The 16,129-nt window shown below is 39.1% G+C and overlaps 1 protein-coding gene across 21 annotated transcripts in view; it reads right to left on the reverse strand.

Moving 5' to 3' along the window:
* Nucleotides 1-16,129, reverse strand: part of cacna1aa (calcium channel, voltage-dependent, P/Q type, alpha 1A subunit, a) — a 111,817-nt gene that overhangs the window by 20,858 nt on the left and 74,830 nt on the right. For 7 of the 21 annotated variants that reach the window (XM_059557048.1, XM_059557050.1, XM_059557049.1 and 4 more), the window contains 10 exons: nucleotides 15,802-15,867; nucleotides 15,579-15,676; nucleotides 15,337-15,487; nucleotides 14,268-14,395; nucleotides 12,501-12,597; nucleotides 8,443-8,557; nucleotides 8,024-8,131; nucleotides 4,495-4,598; nucleotides 1,170-1,279; nucleotides 297-432 (listed from right to left, as the gene is read on the reverse strand). In XM_059557048.1, the coding sequence (XP_059413031.1) occupies nucleotides 297-432; nucleotides 1,170-1,279; nucleotides 4,495-4,598; nucleotides 8,024-8,131; nucleotides 8,443-8,557; nucleotides 12,501-12,597; nucleotides 14,268-14,395; nucleotides 15,337-15,487; nucleotides 15,579-15,676; nucleotides 15,802-15,867 (1,113 nt within the window). Of the gene's footprint in view, nucleotides 1-296; nucleotides 433-1,169; nucleotides 1,280-4,494; nucleotides 4,599-8,023; nucleotides 8,132-8,442; nucleotides 8,558-11,654; nucleotides 11,752-12,500; nucleotides 12,598-14,267; nucleotides 14,396-15,336; nucleotides 15,488-15,578; nucleotides 15,677-15,801; nucleotides 15,868-16,129 lie in introns of all 21 variants that reach the window. The other 14 variants (XM_059557055.1, XM_059557053.1, XM_059557051.1 and 11 more) reach the window with 8 other exon arrangements.

The raw sequence follows: 16,129 nt of genomic DNA on the forward strand, positions 1-16,129 counted from the left end.
ACATGAACGTTCTGAACTCTAATAACAAATATTATCAAGCTGCGAGGGAGTTATATGCTGCTGGAGAATTCATAACTGATGAAATAGTGGTTCTCACATCACAAAAATATAGTATACTCATACAGTGTGGAAACAATCTCACCTGCATTTATTGTTGTACTATCATACCAATCTAGTAATGTTTGAGTTTAAGAGCACAGTGACGCACTACCCAGAAGTAATTGTTTATCAATTCAAGCATTTACATAAATCCCCTTACCAAAAATTGTAAATGAGACAGGGCAGGCTCTGTGTACCTGAGACTGTCTGCGGTTATCTGCGGGGTCGTCTGGGTGTTGGCCTTCAGGACTCCAGCTTCCTGCTTTCTGAGACATCTCCTGGGCTCGCGCTGTCACCCATGATTGGCTCTCTGGGATCCTTTCATCAACAGGGCTGAAAACACACCCACATTTAGTCAGATTACAAGCTCTCTACACTCCATGAAGGGCTTAAGGCTCTGGCTTGATCTTTCTCATTAGATGTCCACTAGAGTCAACGACAAGGAAAAGGTTGTACAGTGGCCTGATCTTTATCAACATTTGTTGTATGTAGAATAAAAAGTTAGCTTTATTTATTTATTTATTAATCAATCACTCAGTTTTTGTATTTTGGAAAGTATTGAAAAGCACAGAATGATTTTTTATCCCAATGCATTCATTTTTATTTAGTTTTTTGTAAATTATAGTATTTATCCAAGGATTTATATATTAATTTACTCTTAACTTAAAAAAAAGTTGTTTTGTTGTTGCTTTAACCACAATTCATGTCTTTGGAAAACTATGAAAAAAGAGGATAAAAATTAATAATGCATTAATTTAACTTTTTTTTTTGTTTTTTTGCTGTTGTTTTAATTCAGTATTTCATTATGTCATATTTATTAATTTGAGTACATTTTACTTTGACAAAAATGAATACTGGTCATTCGTACCCATGATTGTGTTATTTAAAACTCATATTTAATTATTGTCATGATGTATGCATTAATCTCAGCTTTGCTACTATTGACAAAATGCGAATAAAAAATCCCTTTGTTTATATTTACATCTACAAATTTCTTAATAATTTAAATGAAACTATGAACCTTAACACTGGGAAAGAGACTGGGGAGAAAATGAAGAGGTGCTACTCACAGATGATTTGCAGGGTGCAGTTGTGTTTCAGGAAGGCCAGTGAGTCCATGTCCCACATCCTGGCTTGGAGACGGCGGCTCCAGACGCTGAAACATTAATGGCGTTCGATTCTGTGTAAGATACAACATGGCCTACAGCTGGTATCAGGCAAGCTGATGGGAAAATGGGGTTGGGAAAAGATATGGGATGCAGAGCATCCCATGTGCGAATGGGGAGGGAATCCAGCAGCGGTCAGTCAGGAGGCATTCCAGGAGCATTATGGGTAAATGGGTTTCCTGTGAGTTGTATTGCCTGAAATCTGCTGATGGTACCATGATGAGAATTCATTTACTTTCATTGTCCCAGTAAATGAATAGTTTCTGTAACCGCCTGGCTGCTAAAGAGTGGTGATAAACCTGGGTGTCATTCAGTATATGAGCTCATCTGTAAGCTGCTGTACACCTAAACATAGCAGATATGTTTAGAAGATCTTTCAAATGTTTAGGGTCAGTAAGATTGTTTTATATTTTCATTCAGCAGGGACATGTTAAGTTCATCAAAAATGACGGTAAAGACATTTATAAAGTTATTTTTCTATTTCAAATAAATGTTTTATTTTTTTCAAACTCTATTCATCACAAAATCCTGAAAAAAATCAAGGTATAAAATTGTTTTTTTAAATAAATAATAATAATAATAATAAATGTTTCTTGATGACCAAATCAGCATATTAGAATGATTTCTGAAGTATCATGTGACAGAAGACTGGAGTGATGATGATGAATATTCAGCTTTGTCATCGAAAGAATAAATAACTTTTTTTAAGTGTATTAAAATGTAAAACAGTCACTTAACATTGTAAAAAAAAAAGTACTTTATTTTTAGTCAAACACATGTGAGGCCTCTTTCAAACACATTTTAAAATCATACTGACTCCAAACATTTAAAATTTAGGGTCTGTCTCTTCTGGGAAAACAGATATTTTGACTCATCCTGTATTACATAGATTTATTTTTTGTCCAATCAAATGCTTTATAGAATGAGAACGTTATTACCCCAGATACCGAAATGTGTAGAAAATCACAAATCATAGTGATGTAATTAGCCTCTAACCAATAGGTTATTTAATAAAATAGGGACAAGTCCTTTGATTATGTACCACCCAAACCTCTGTACGTGGATCAGTATGATTACTCTTTTTTTAACAACCCCAGAGCTTGAAAAACTGTTACTCTTCAGAGCCATTTTTGTGTGTATTCAACCCATAAAGCAGATTCTTGGTACCACCAGCCAAAATGACACCTTGAGTTTGGGAAAATGAAGGAAGAAATAAATCAAAATCAACCTATCCAGTGAGAAACACAAGATGCATGTAGTATGTAAAGGCAGGTTTCATATTCAAATTTCATGAGAGGAAGTAATAGTTGATAAAAGAATGATAGCTGATAAAAGAAAAGGAATCATCTGTGACCAACATGCACAGATCGAGTTTTTTACTTAACACTATCTAATGAATGAATTAGACTGTATGAGAAAAAGCTTAGCAAATTCAATGGTATCTGCCAAAACTACTACATCCACTTGAAAAATCATGGTTACCACTAAAGCCTGGTTCACACGGGACGATTTTAAAATTGTCGGCCGATTTTCCAAACCTGAGAGACCCACTGCGATAAAAAATCACGGGTCTAAGAGTTTTTGTTGTACAGTGTGTGGTGTGCAGCCACACGGCAAAATCAACACATCACACACGAACCGATTTGACTCCCGAGCATTCCCAGGTCAGACGGGAAATCTCGCAAAATCCCTCGAGATCAAACGTGACTTCAGAGTAAACAATCATGGCGGACGAAGAGGATGCAGTGGCCATAGTTTGTGCTTTGTTTGTAACCGAAAAAAAACTTAAGAAAAATAAGAAAAGGCGATGGTCAAAGAAGTGGAGACAAAGTCCTCCATCTCCGACGTCCACCGGACTTTCTGGTGCGCCATTCCGCCGGCTGTTTTGATTTTGTTTCCCGGTACTTCCTCGCCGCCTCGTCACCTCGCTTTCTGATTGGCTACACGCCACAGTCCACAGGCTGCGTGATCGTTTGTCCTCGGGGGACACCACACACGAGAAGAAATCAGGCCAAATAAATCCAACATGTTGGATATCCCCGATTTGAGATCGGAGCGGTCCCGACGTCCTTCCTAGCAGAGGAGAGCAGTCTTGCCACACACGGCAGGGATATCTGATCAGATTATTTTACGATAATCAGAGCATCCTTAAGATTGTCGGAAGGGGTGAATCGGGGCTAAAATCGGCCTATTTATCCTGCCATGTGAACCAGGCTTAGGAGTGTACAGGCCAGCTCCAAGTCTACAAAACTGTGTTCGACTTTCATGTGGATGTATAGTTGTGGATCACAATAACAAAACAGTAAACAATGTAGATCAGGCCCATGTTGCATTACACTCTACTATTCATACTGATATTCATCATCTATGAAAACACATGTATATACCACCTTCATATGAGCTACTGAGGAAATTAAAGTGTGTTTAACTGCTAAAATTGTTTTTATTTTGTACTCTTTCTGCAACCAAAAACATAGTAACTGCTAATAATCAATAGGATTCAATTACAGCAGGACACACACTGTTCCGTTATTCAGCTGGAAGAATGAATGGACATAATTAAAAACAACCTATTAGAGATACTGAAATATTAAACCACCCACTGCAAGTGACTTCATAAAATGAGGAATTAAGTCAGTCAGTAAATTTGGCAATGAATTATTAATCTAGAGGTTTATGTGGAAGCGAGTAATCATGCAACGCAATACTTTACAGATTATGAAACCCTTTTAAGGGGCAGCCTCTTACAAGACTTCCCAGGTTTATTCTATTTACTTAACTTCTTGGAAGGAATAAATGTAAATGTACATACAAATGAGTGCAGAAGGTGGCCTAGCTGATTTTGCAGAGATGCATTTGTGAATGTAGTACTTTAATTGCAAATGATTGTTCTAAGTAACAGTTACATGTTGAGTTGTCATCACTACTGACATTTGACGCATCTTTGCAATTTAAAGATAAAAGGGCAAACCAACTAGGCAAACCTAATGTACTGCTAAATACAAAGGAGGCTCAGAGTGCATTGCCAAAAATGTATTCTCAGATTCCACATGAACTGTGACAAGCTGCAAGAACACAACATATGTACTGTGCTTCCTCATCTTTTTTGTCTGTTATTAGGTGTATTTATGTTTCAAAGTGGATGGTGAAAATGAGCATTTAGCACAGCTGAGTCACAGCTCATTGTGGACTGAGATTGTGATTGCAGGATGAGAGGATGATGGCATACCTGTTCATCGTGGATAGCCTGTGTCCGTTTGGCTTTACTTTGCCGATAGTACTCCATGATCATCATGGCAGCGTATATCTTTCCCACTGTAAGGTCTGTCGCTGCTGAGAAAAGGACAAGTTACCCTGCACGATTAGACATGGTGAGATGGACCCTGAGCGAGGGGGATGGGATTGAGGACGAGACGTGCACAAGACAAATGCAGACGCACAAATTCACATGCACAAACAAAGAGTGTCAAATCGACACGCACACAGAGCCAATGGTCTTTTCACAAGCAGACTGATTAAAATGGCTAAAAATATTCAAGCACTTCATTTTTACGATCAGTATTTAAAATACTCAATTTATACTGTTTTAAGTACAAAAGTATTGCAAGAACTGACAGCAAATTACAGAATAATTCCTGCATACACTAAACAAAGTTTCCAAAAAAATGGTCTTTGCCGCTTTATGGAACTGAGTTCACATGGAGAAGTTACTAAGAGTAACTTCAGACTAGGTTTACATGCCATGCTTAGTGGTGTTTAAAGCCATGGTCACCACCTCTGTATAGGATCTGCATAGAACAATGAAGATAAAAATTAGCATCAAACAATACAGTCCTAAATTACTACATGCTGGCTGCAAACTCATCTAAAACATAGTACTAGCATTATCATTGTGTCAAAAGCTTAATTGCCTAACGTGCTACAGCAGCGCCATATTATCTCATGCTTTTTTGTAGCATCTAGCTAGCATTAGGCTAGCTAGTTTTAAGCATATTTCATAAGATAGTTAGCTTTAAGCATGTTTTTAACATACCAGCGAGCTAGCACATACATCTCATTGGTAGCATAATAATGGTGCAATATATGTATATATATTTTTAATAATACTTTTTTACGTACATCTTGTCAGGAATCTCATAACCCCTGTAGTGAAAAGACATCTATAGAGGGTTGATCTATAGTAAGGCACCCCCTGGTCTCAGGCATAGTTAGCTGGACATACACCAATATGTGTTATCAATGTCTTTTGTTGCACTTGTCTTAAAATATTTTTGTTAATATGTTTGTGTGTAAAGTTGCAGTCGACTGTAGCGGGAGGGAAGGAGCTAAACATGATAAAGCGAATGGCAACACACTAGGTGCTCGTGAAACATCATTAAACACTTTTTTTTCTGCACTAAGGCCCTAAATAAGTGCAAAGTAATTCAGTTTTTATGCACACTGACATAAATTCCATCATTATACTAGTATACCCAATTTTTTAACCCTGCATACAATAACAACAGACTACTGGAGATGACAATGACAATAGATGAGTAGAGGGCGACCGATATATCGGTTTTGCAGATTAATTGGCACCAATAGTTGATTGCGGGAACAATCGGTTATTGGCAAAAATCATGGAGTGGCTGAGAAGACTCTGTTTTCATTATACAGTGTGAGAGCGGCCTCTAGTGGTTGAAATCACTGACAGCATGTGCTATTTGTTTAGACATGTGATGCTGCACACTGAACAGAGCAAGACACTTCAGACCTGGATTTAAATTCAGCTGACATAAAATCCTGCCGCGCCACTGAGAACCATTCACATAGTTTTCCATTAAATTACATTATATTAGCCCCGAATCATTGTTAATGTACATAATGAATTGTATATTGAGCATTTTCATTGAAACGTTTGTCTTTCTAATAAAGTCTGTATGCTTCATTTATAGAGATATAATATAGATCGCTCTTTCCGTTCTCTCCATTTTTTTAAACACTGATATTCAAACTTATCTATGCCTCATTGTTCATTATTAAAGTAAACTTGTGTCCGTTTGGTGAATAAATAAACAGTTTTAGACCGCTGCTCGAGTTGAATGTGTTGCGTCTGGAGTTTGTTTGATACCGGTGAGTTCTCCTAGACTACAAACATTTTTTTAAGGAATAATCACACAACATTTTTTCCATGTTTTAATTTTAATAGTAAATCTCCTTTGTTTGCCAAAAAAAAGTTTGCTTAATTTTCAGTAATTAAAAGATAAATGCAATTAATGATTCATGCCTTGATTTGATAACCAGAAAAAAATGAAATACACAACACAGAGTTGTTTTTATGCATTCAAATAATTAGACATGCTAAAAGACAGAATTTGGTAACAATAAAAAATATGGTGAAAAAAAAAAAAAAAAAACTTTAATTAAATTGAAAATGTTTCATGGTTTCATGGTTTTAATTAATTAGACTTGACTTTTGATTGTTTAATTTTAATTTAACTATTAAAAAGGAGTGGAGAAAAATGAAAATAGAAAAAAATAAATCCAGAAAAATTTAAATGGAAATAATGGAATTTGGAAAAAAATAAAACTGAATTTAGGACAAAATAAAACGGATTTCATAGGGCCCTATTAAAGTGTGGTAATTTCAACATTTAATTTTACTATTATTATTACTTTTATTATTATTACTACTAATAGTACAAGGGTAAAACGTTCCAGTGTGCAGGTGCCTAGCATCTGTGTCAGCGCATGCTATCAAATGGAGTATACTTTGGAAGGCTATGCGTTTAGCTGTTCATTACAAAAAATAAAATATACTTTCTGCAACTACTGTCTTGGTGCATTTGCATGTATAGGCCTTGCATCTATTTATACATTTGCCCTATACAAATGGCTATCATCATTAATATTGTTGGCATGTTTGAGCCATTACTGGATTTGAATAACACTGTAACAGTTTAGTATAGGGACCAATTCTCACTGTTAACTAGTTGCTTATTAGCATGCCTATTAATAACATATTGGCTGTTTATTAGTACTTCTAAAGCACATATTCTACATGATCATATTCTACATTCCAATAACTAGACTTTAGAACTACCTTACTATTAATAAGCAGAAAACGTAGTGGTTTATTGAGGCAAAAGTCATAGTTAATGGTTTTTTGATAAAGAGAATTGGACCTTCAAATAAAGTGTTGCCAATAAAACCATTTGGGGAAGTCGTGGCCTAATGGTTAGAGAGTCGGACTCCCAATCGAAAGGTTGTGAGTTCGAGTCCCGGGCCGGCAGGAATTGTGGGTGGGGGGAGTGCATGTACAGTTCTCTCTCCACCTTCAATACCACGACTTAGGTGCCCTTGAGCAAGGCATCGAACCCCCAACTGCTCCCCGGGCGCCGCAGCATAAATGGCTGCCCACTGCTCCGGGTGTGTGTGTGTGTGTGTTCACTGCTCTGTGTGTGTGCATTTCGGATGGGTTAAATGCAGAGCACAAATTCTGAGTATGGGTCACCATACTTGGCTGAATGTCACTTCACTTTAATACATTCTTTCTGCGTCACTTTCAGTGTCTGCGATTCATTCTTAGTGAATTTCCTCTTCTGTGATCAGTCTGCAGTCTAAATGTGTGGTATACATCTATAAGGGCCTAAAATTAAACTAAGGGTACAGGCCTGGACCATCAGGGGGTGCAGAGCAGTGAGTGGGCTGGCTGAGAGAAGCTGTCCTTGGGTGGTAAAAGAGACATTGTGAACACACCAACCTCCTGGGTAACTTACACTTGTGGGGTGTCACCAAAAGGTCCAGATTCTTCTGAGAGAGATTAGGCCATATCGCCATCATCTCCTTCCTTAGTTCAGCATCCATCTGGTGCTTATCTACGCCTCCTATTTAGACAGCAACAGGTGCACGTACACACATATATGCAAACGTATTTCCACAAACACACACACACACACACACACACAATTTTTGTTAAGCTTTGAACAATGTAGTGTCCAATCTTATGTAGAAATACTGTGCACAAAATCTTACAAATTCTATATTTTATGAGTCATTATATACAGTGGGGTCTTTTTTGAAGTTTGGCCAGGTTTAGAATATATTTGAATCTCAAGGCTTTTAAACCGTATACCGCTATAGACAAATACATCAACAGTTCAAACAATGGGAATAAAAGAAGAAAGTAATGCCAAACCTTCACCACCCTTGGCGATCTTGATGTCCAGAGCAGTTCGGATTAAGGCCATAAGTGTGGAATTAAAGTGCACTGTGTTGTCATCAGCAACTGGCAGATCCATCCGCAGCAGTCTCTGTGGAGAGCCAACCAGGAGCAGTTAGAGCAGTGCCTCTGAGATATATGTGTGCTTTGAACCTCCAGGTAGGGTGTGCTTTTGGTGTGTGAGAGGAAATGGGAGGGGAAAGGAAGGAGGGATTTTCAGGGTTAGCTCTGTGACCTTTGATACTCATTGCGAGAACTAATTTAGAGCTGTCTTAGTGCCATAATCGAGGAGGAGACCAATTAATGGTTTATAAGATTGCTGGGGAAGTTAATCTATAAAGAACAGTTCTGTGGTCTAGAACAGTGACTTGGTCTGGTTGGTCACAACCCAAAAATGGGTAACAGGTCTTTTCTTAGAGAACAGGAAAAAAAAAAACACCACAATGCTTAGTGCATTTAATACAAATACAACTAACACAATTGTTTACAGTTAGCTGCAGCAATAATAAACAGGCTCATAAACAGGCCCATTTCTTTGGTTGCTGACCTGTTTTGCAGTTTTTTTTCTGCAAATTAATTTGTGATTTGGTGGGACGACAGATTTAAGGACAGATTTTTTTTTTTTAAAGCAAAACCAGTCAAAAACCACTGATTCAGATGTCCATGAAACTGAGGCATCATTTGCTACAAATCAAATTTCTGTATGATGGTGTATTTTGTTTATATCAGCATATCTGAGCTGTCAGTCAAAGAGCTTTTCCAGGAGGAGGTTCACATATTAAACTCAGACCAGCGGATGAAATAATAAATTAAAACATCATCACGTAAACGTCAGTGTTTTAAAGTATAATTCATCCTGTACTGATCTGGGGAAAGATTATACTTAAACACAGAAAGTCATAATTGCATTGCACAGGGTTAAATGTTACCTCAATCCTTCCGTTACCATGACACCCTCTGCGATGCAATCACCCACGTTACCCGGTGGTCTCACAGTCCCGCTCCATCCCAGAAGAAACACTCACCCTCCACCCCCAATACCCTTTTCCCAGCATGCATCATGCATTCACATGCATCACAGGACAAGCAACGGCGCAGCCAACACTGAAAGCATCATCTAGTTGGTTCATTTCAGCTCATTAATTTAGGTTTAGTAGTGTTTGCTGTCACTGAGACTCAATCAAAAATGGGCTACTGGATAAAACAAGATGTCGATCCAGATTCTCTGGTCTCTCAATGCAAAAAAGATGGGTGCAGGCTATTGGTTTAGGTTAGAGCAGCATTCTCCAGAAAAGAAAAAAAAAGGAAATGGCTTTGTGAGTTGTTGTTGTGAAGAGGATGAGCTAAGAGTGAAGATTCGGCTGCCTGCTGCGCAAGGGTAATACTTTAATGCTACGGATGATAAAGAGAAAAGCAGTGTGCTGCCAGAGAGGAGTACCGGAGCAGGAAGTTGGTTTAGGACTGACAGCTTTTACAGGAGGAGTTTGGATGGCTGAGATGGTAGTGATGAAAGAGACAGGACAGAGACAGTGACACCAAATTTAAAGAGAGCTCAAAAGCGACATGATAATCCGAGAGCGAAGGAGAGTGAAGCGGAAAATAAAGCTACAGGAAACGTAAGAAGAGAAAGCTCTACCACAGGCTGGTCACATTGTCTACAGGCGATCCTCTATTATGGTCCCTAATGTTTGACAGGGAGAAAGAGGGTGAATGCAATGGTCGTGGTCACTGTTCTTCATTCCTCTGAGGTTAGGGGGCAGCAGAGACCCGTTAGACAGGAAGTAACCCGTCTGACTGAATACACAGAGATTGTTGGTCTTCCACCACGTGTTTATGTTGGTGGAGATCACTGAACACTCTATGAAGCAAAATATTTTACAAAATGGGAGATCAAATGGGACAGAGAAAAATGGAGGGGGTGGGGCAAAGGTAAGAGAAAGGAGATCCCAGTTGTTTGTTCATTAAGGGCACAGATCTCCTTTCCTTCTAGCTGTTGTTCACTGACTGGAAGGTGAAATGTCAGTGTACTGTTGCAGACAGACAGAGAGAGAAGGAGAAAGAGAGAAGAAGCTAAGGGAGTATCTTGTGGTAGGGGCCAGTGGTCTGAAATGCGGGGCATGCAGATGATTGGCAGAATGTAAAGAGGAGGGGCTGGAAACAGATTAGAACTGCATTGACAGAAGAAAGAGAAGTGGGAAAAGGATTATTTGTGCATCATACAAAATGACTTGATTTGTTCCTTTGTAGGGCCATAACGCTAACCAAGGATTACATGTGTGTTGTTGCATATGTGTGTGCATCTGTTTATTAAGTGAAAAAAGAGAGACAGAGAGCTGGTCCCAAGAGGAAAGGGTCCCTAAGAGAGCGGCATCCACAGAGCTGAGGGACTCGGAGGACTAAAGTCCTTCAGGCCTTCCTACCACTGCTGCACACGCACATTTGGGGGTGTTTTTTAATGTGTGTGTGTGTGTGTGACGATGTGAACAGACAATATGCACGTGTATGCATTAACATGTGTCCCAGTTTGTGTACTCGTGCACTATTCTATGCCATTTTGTAGTAGTGTATTCACACTAAAAATTTGATGCATGATGCACTTAATTAACTGAAATAACGAAGTTTGGAATGTGGAACACTTCATGCACTCAGTTGTCGCCGCTTTCCTTACGTAGCATAAGTGGAGGGACAACCAGACTTTGATGCTGGATGGCAAATTAACCATATATAATTCATAAACTAGACATCAGTGCATATTATACATGCATAGTGTGTAGTGCATCATTTCGGACACCTCCTTTTTTTGTTTATCACACTGCATCTCAGATCTGAAATTCAATTATTGATCACTGCTGTACATTAAAGCATAAGAATCATGCTTTAATGTATTAATAAAGGTGTAGAATGTAAAAACAAATCTGAGACATTTGTGTTTCGTCCTTTGAAGTTTCAAAAGCTATGAAAGTGTTGGTTAGTGTTTATGTGTACGGTGCAAAAGTGCTGAGAAGGTTAGTCCGTTCCCGCTTCCCTGTGGATCGGCCCGCCTCAGTCTAACACCCTCGAACCCGGCCCTGCCACCAGAATCACAATAGCGGCCTCCGTCAGACAACGAAGGAGGAAAAGAAGAAGAGAAAATAAAGAGAAAACACCAACAGTACAGACATAGCGCTGGCCACTCGGAGGCCCTCTACCTTGTAGGCAACCCGTGCAGGGCACTTCTTCCCCAGGCCTAACGGAGGAGACATGTGCCTGAGCATCTCATACATATCCCTGAAACTGATTCTGCCACTGGGCCACCGAAACAAAACAAAAACCAAAGGAAATTTGCATGGGAGAGAGAGAAAGAGAAGAGGAAAAGGGGTAAATCAAAAAAGAAGGGATCGGGAAGGAGTCGGGGATGCGGGAGAGGAGGAGAATAGAACAGAGCAGAACAAAAAGAAGGTTATTGGCCTGGACGAGAGGAGCGGCTTGGTAAACTAGGCTGCCGTGAGACTGATGATCGGTCATTTGTGAATAAGGGGTAGGGGGAGGTGGGAGGGGGTTGTGCTGAACCTCTTGAGTTGCTAAATAGGCGTTCTATGCAATGGGGCAGGTTGCATAGAAGAGCATGCGGGCTTCAGAACAGGCATAAAGTCCCGCTGCTGGCAGGGCGTTGTAATGAAGTTTAATGTCAATGCAGTTTCTGTCCCCCTCCACTCAGAACAATGCACGCTACCATACCAGCTAGGCCTAGCCGTGCCTCAACAGCAAGCAAAACAAAAATCAAAGATGGCTGATTCGTTTGGTTATTTTGTTTGTTTGTCTTTCACTTTAGTGGTTTTCTCGTTTGCTTGTTCCACACACACTAGTGCACTAGTTCATGCTCCTGTAAGTGTCGGCATTGTCCTGCACATTCTCATTGTCATATCAAGTAGAATGCACGTAGAAATGGTGAGAGTACAAAAACATTGTAGAAAAGAAAAAGAAGAGGAGGTAAGCGACATTCATTGCATTCTGGATGCTAGCAGGTAATATTAGTTTTTAAGTGGAAGTCAAACCTTGCAGGCCACCCTATGAGGACATTTCTTGCCTAAGCCCAGAGGGGGGTCGATAACTCGCAATAAACTGTACATATCCTTATAATGAATGCGCCCGCTGTAAGAAGAATACAGGGAAGTTAGAGAACACAACTCAGAACAGAGACATTGGCAGGAAGAAGAGCACAAGAACAGGAAGAGAAGCACAGAATCACACACACATTTTCTTATTTGCTCGTCACCCGTTTGTGCCGTCGAATCTTTTCGCACACCTCCATATTTCTTTTCCTCACCCGTCTCTGCTTCACTTTGTTTTTTTCTCCTTATTCCTTACTTTCACTTTTCATTTTTCTTTCCATATTTCCTCTTTACCTGGCTTCCTTCCTTATTCTTTTACTTCCTCCCTCTTTCTTTTTCTTATTTCCTTTTGTTTTCTTCCTCTTTATTTACTCATTCCCCCACATGAATTCCTCCCTTTCTCTTTTACTTTCTAATTTTTCCCTTCTACATCGATTTCCTCCATTTCCCTTCCTCCCTTTTCTTTCTTTTCCATCTTTCCTTACTCATTTTTCCTTATTCTATATATATTTATATTTATCATTTATTGCTTCCTTCTTTTCTGTTTTCCTTACTTGCTTCCTCTTTTCTTTCTCCCTTTAAGTTTACCTTCTATTTACTTTTCCTTTCTATATTTCTTCCTTCTTTTCCTTTTCCTTTTTACTACATCTTTTCCTTTCTTGCTTCTTTTTCTACTTCATTTCTCTTCTTTTTTTCCCCCATCCTCTTTCCTTCTTCCTTGCTCTTGTCAGATTGATTCTGCCATTCAGAATGAAGACTCTCTGGAAGACTTACTCTCTGAAATCTTTTCAGCATAATTTCCCTCGGTAAAAAGGCTTTAATCTTGCTTGCATGTTAAGATTCAGTCCTTTCTAGTCTTCTCTGAATATCTGATTAACTCTCGGTTGCCCGCCTACATTACTGTCTAACACACAACATTTGGGTGACAGGCACTGGAATGCAGATACCGGGAAACTTAGCGTGTTCAGTGGAAGGGAGGGGGCTGGCACAGTAAGTTTGGCTTGCAGTATGCAGTATTCCAGAGTGGGAGGGCTGGGACTCACAGAAGGGCACGTAGGAGGGTTTGGGGGGATTGATGGATTTTAGCAGAGCTGAGAAGCTCAAATCCATGATCCCTTTCTCTCAGCTGGTGCTGTGGTGTTCTCCTCCCTGTTTGGTCCAAGGTAGGATACAATGAAGCCGGGCTCTGTACGTTAAAGACTTTGCCAGAGGCCTCGGCTTTATAACGATGTCAAAAACGAAACGTTCCAGTCGAACACATTAAAGAGTGCCAATGTGGTCTGTTATATAGGACAGAGGTTATATTTACAAAAAGCACACTGTCCTTGCACGCAAGACCAAAATATGTTAAAATAGCCTCTTTGAAATGGTGTGTCCAGCAAATTTAAGGGCCAAAGAAATTTGAAAAGTAAGGGTCTGTTACATCCAATTCTGCATTTTAAAAGAATCCATGGTCTCACATTTTAGGACATAATCGATTAATTACAGAAAACAAGTTATAGACAGTCTAATGGTATCTATTTAGTACCACCAAATGTGTATTAATAAGTTTAGTGATATGTGCAATTAAATACAATTTTACATTTTGTTTATAAATTTGCTTCATGTTACTAAAAAGTACTTTTCACAATTAGTATGTAACGTACAAGATTAGTATTTAATAAAATATTGCAAGAGCATGTTTATGTGTGCAAGTGCACATAGGCTCACCACGCAGCTGGATCATACTCCGCCCAGATTCTCACATACTCGTCCAGGTGATGGGGTCCCAGGATAGAGGAGTCGCGCGTCAGGTACTCGAAATTATCCATGATCACAGCCACGAACAGATTCAGCATCTACACACAAGTAAATCACAGTGGAGCTGTAAATTAAACACCTCATGTACATGACATTATGTTATTTCTCCGCTTTTAAGCAATATTATTACAGTACAATTATGGATGTCACACTGTATTAAAACAAATGGTCAGTGTAGTTGTAGTTTGTAACATAATCCATCATATTGCACATTTTAGGTAACATATGATCAGAGTACTTTATGATTACTTTTAGATTACATTTGATCTTACTCGTTCATCATATTGATTTAAATAGGATGATCTTGTACCATATTGGTATAAAAAATAGTAATAAAATACATTCTATGCATTGTAATTAACAACATGAAGTGCATTAAACACTGCATTACGCCAGTGTTTCCCATAAAGGAACTGCAAGGGGTTGGTCAGTTTAATGAAAAGGTAATAATTAATTAAATCATAATAATGTAAAATTTATAATGTAAAATTTTGAATCTTATTGTGTAATCCAGATTAAATGTAATCAACTACCCATCTCTCTCTCTTTCTCTTTCTCTCTCTCTCTCTCTCTCTCTCTATATATATATATATATATAAATTGCTGCTCAGCTTTACGTCAGTTGATATAATCAGTATTGGGAACACATTAGTCTGCATTTTGTTCTGCTGTATCACTGGAACAGATGGAAAAGTAATAGAGAAGTATGTCGCATGTCTGAGTCACTTTTCACCACTGACGACAAATGTGGCGACCACTCAGCAAAACATCAAAATGATCAATTCTAGTGCCAGATTCCCTCTTACTATAATATAACGCCCACTAAAGAAAAGGAAACTGCTGCTCAACAATTGGAGATCTTTTCATCTGTATTTGATACAAGCTTTCCAAAAGCTATTTCATAAAATAGCATGGCCAACATTAGCCATGACGAAAAGTCCCCACTATAAATGACGCCTTTGAGAACAACTGTACTCACCAGAAATGAACAGAGGAAGATGAAGGAGACAAAGTAGAGGTAGGCAAACTCGCTCCCACATTCTGCCTCCGCGTTACCAGAGAGAGGATCACACACCTTCTTTCCCAGACATGACAGCATGATGTCGTGCCATGCTTCACCTGTAGCACTCCTATAAACACACAGTGTTGAACTACGGTTATCAAGTGTTCGTAACCCACACACAACATTCAACACAGCCAGTCTGTGATTCACACACAAACCTGAAGAGCAGCATTAGGGCCTGGAAAAAAGTCCTGAAGTTGTTGTGCTGGTTAATGGCACTCTCACCATCCTCCTCAATCGCAATGTTCCCGAACAGCTGTGAAACACAAAAGCCACCCCAGCATAAACCCACAATCTCATTGCCCACTACCTTCAAAATAGCCGTTTAGCCATTCTCAGTATGTCCTGTGCAGCCTCCCACACACTCTCTCACAAACTCACCTGCATGCCGATGATGGCGTAGATGAAGAACAGCATGGCGATGAGTAAGCACACATACGGCAGAGCCTAAGCGCAGCAGAGAAGTCAAAATAAACCACCAATTAAATGTGAGGGAAAACCTGTTACTGGCAGTTGGAGGAGAAATGTGCAACACAATGTCAACATGTTAGTGTAAACTTTAGAAAAATTTTGGAAAATTAGAACACATTTTGAGACGACTAGGAAAAAAAGGACCCAAGTAACCTGAATTAACCCCTACAAAAACCCGGACTAGATTAAAAAAAGTTGTTTATGCTTAAATTCTTCATGCTTTAGTTATTCAGATTCC

The sequence above is a fragment of the Carassius carassius genome, chromosome 1 (genome assembly GCF_963082965.1).
Source record: "Carassius carassius chromosome 1, fCarCar2.1, whole genome shotgun sequence".
Classification (NCBI taxonomy): Eukaryota; Metazoa; Chordata; class Actinopteri; order Cypriniformes; family Cyprinidae; genus Carassius; species Carassius carassius.